Below are 1,263 nucleotides of genomic sequence, written 5' to 3'. Positions count from 1 at the left end.
CTGTTGATCAATGCAATGTCAGTGATGTTGTATATACTGTAGTGGTGTAAAGAACCACCTCCATGGTTCTGCACGCATGTGAAGCATGGATTAATTGCCAAGTATAACCATCATAGTGTGAAATATAGTTTTATAACACTGTTAACCTGTTAAGTTGAAATAATTTGAGCTTTAAATGCATTGCTTGGCGGTTTGTAGGCGGTTTTCATGTATGTGTCAGGTTCTGCCAGGTTTTTATTCTGTGTTTCATTTGTGTCATCAGTGTTTCCAGTTTTATTTTTTCTAGTAATCATCCGCTCTCATTTCAGGTCTCTTGTCTTCCTCCCTTTCTCTGCTTTCCATTCCCACTGTTTTACTCACCATTCCCACTCACCGTTGCCAGATTGTAGTTGTACGTTATGTCAGTCTCTCCAGCGTTTAACCTTGTGTTTGTTTTCCCGGTATTATTGGACTTTTGTCTGGTTCCTGACAACGATTATTGCCTGCTCCTGTTGTACCTTTACCTTATTGGACCTTTGCCTGATTCTTGACGACGATAATTGCCTGCTCCTGGTGTACCTTTGCCTGCATTGTTCTTGAAAGAATACATCTACTTATCTGTGATTCCCTGTCTGAGTTGTGTATTTGAGTCCGCCGTTGTACCGTGATAGTATGGGCGCAGCAGAAATCCGCCACCTTGCAGCTTGTTTAGTTAACAGGGATAGCAATGCTGCTAAAGCGGTCGCAACTGTGGTTAGACTTTTTAAGCTCTGTAGGAGCATATAGGGGTTAAAGACCTTTCAAGTGGAGTGTCTTTTATTCTCTCATGTTGAGTTTAGCCTGTTCTTTATGTTGCAGGTAGAAAATTTCTTTTGCATGGGCTCTCCTCTGGCTGTTTTCTTGGCATTGCGAGGAATCCGGCCTGGAAATAATGGTGTGCAGGATCACATCCTCCCCACTACTATCTGCAAACGCCTCTTCAACATCTTTCATCCCACAGACCCTGTGGTGAGCTACAGCTCCCATACCACACCCTGACTGTGTCACCATTCTGCTTAGATTGCAATTTTCACCCTTATCTATTATCTGTCTATTATTGCTTGTTGCCAGATGTTTAGGAAGTAATGAGTATAGTGTAATGGCTAACAGAAACAAACCTTTCAATGGATACTTTTATAAATCTGTGGTTTTGCTATTAGATTACACAGTAAAACAATCAAAAACTGGCAATTCCGTTCAAATACAATGTGTAGAAGTAATGTTGCGAGACTGCTCAATTATTCA

The 1,263-nt window shown here is 41.1% G+C and overlaps 2 protein-coding genes across 3 annotated transcripts in view; one reads left to right on the top strand and one right to left on the bottom strand.

Annotated features, from left to right (window-relative positions):
- The window catches only part of mdn1 (midasin AAA ATPase 1), a 1,030,807-nt gene that overhangs the window by 431,758 nt on the left and 597,786 nt on the right, over positions 1 to 1,263 (bottom strand). The window lies entirely within an intron of this gene.
- The window catches only part of ddhd1b (DDHD domain containing 1b), a 52,844-nt gene that overhangs the window by 42,786 nt on the left and 8,795 nt on the right, over positions 1 to 1,263 (top strand). For both annotated transcript variants that reach the window (XM_032542342.1, XM_032542341.1), the window contains exon 9: positions 838 to 987. In XM_032542342.1, the coding sequence (XP_032398233.1) occupies positions 838 to 987 (150 nt within the window). The remainder of the gene's footprint in view (positions 1 to 837; positions 988 to 1,263) is intronic.

This window comes from Etheostoma spectabile, chromosome 18 (assembly GCF_008692095.1).
Source record: "Etheostoma spectabile isolate EspeVRDwgs_2016 chromosome 18, UIUC_Espe_1.0, whole genome shotgun sequence".
NCBI classification, from domain to species: domain Eukaryota; kingdom Metazoa; phylum Chordata; class Actinopteri; order Perciformes; family Percidae; genus Etheostoma; species Etheostoma spectabile.
Note: the sequence above shows the minus strand (reverse complement) of the source record. Positions and strands in the feature narration are given on the sequence as shown.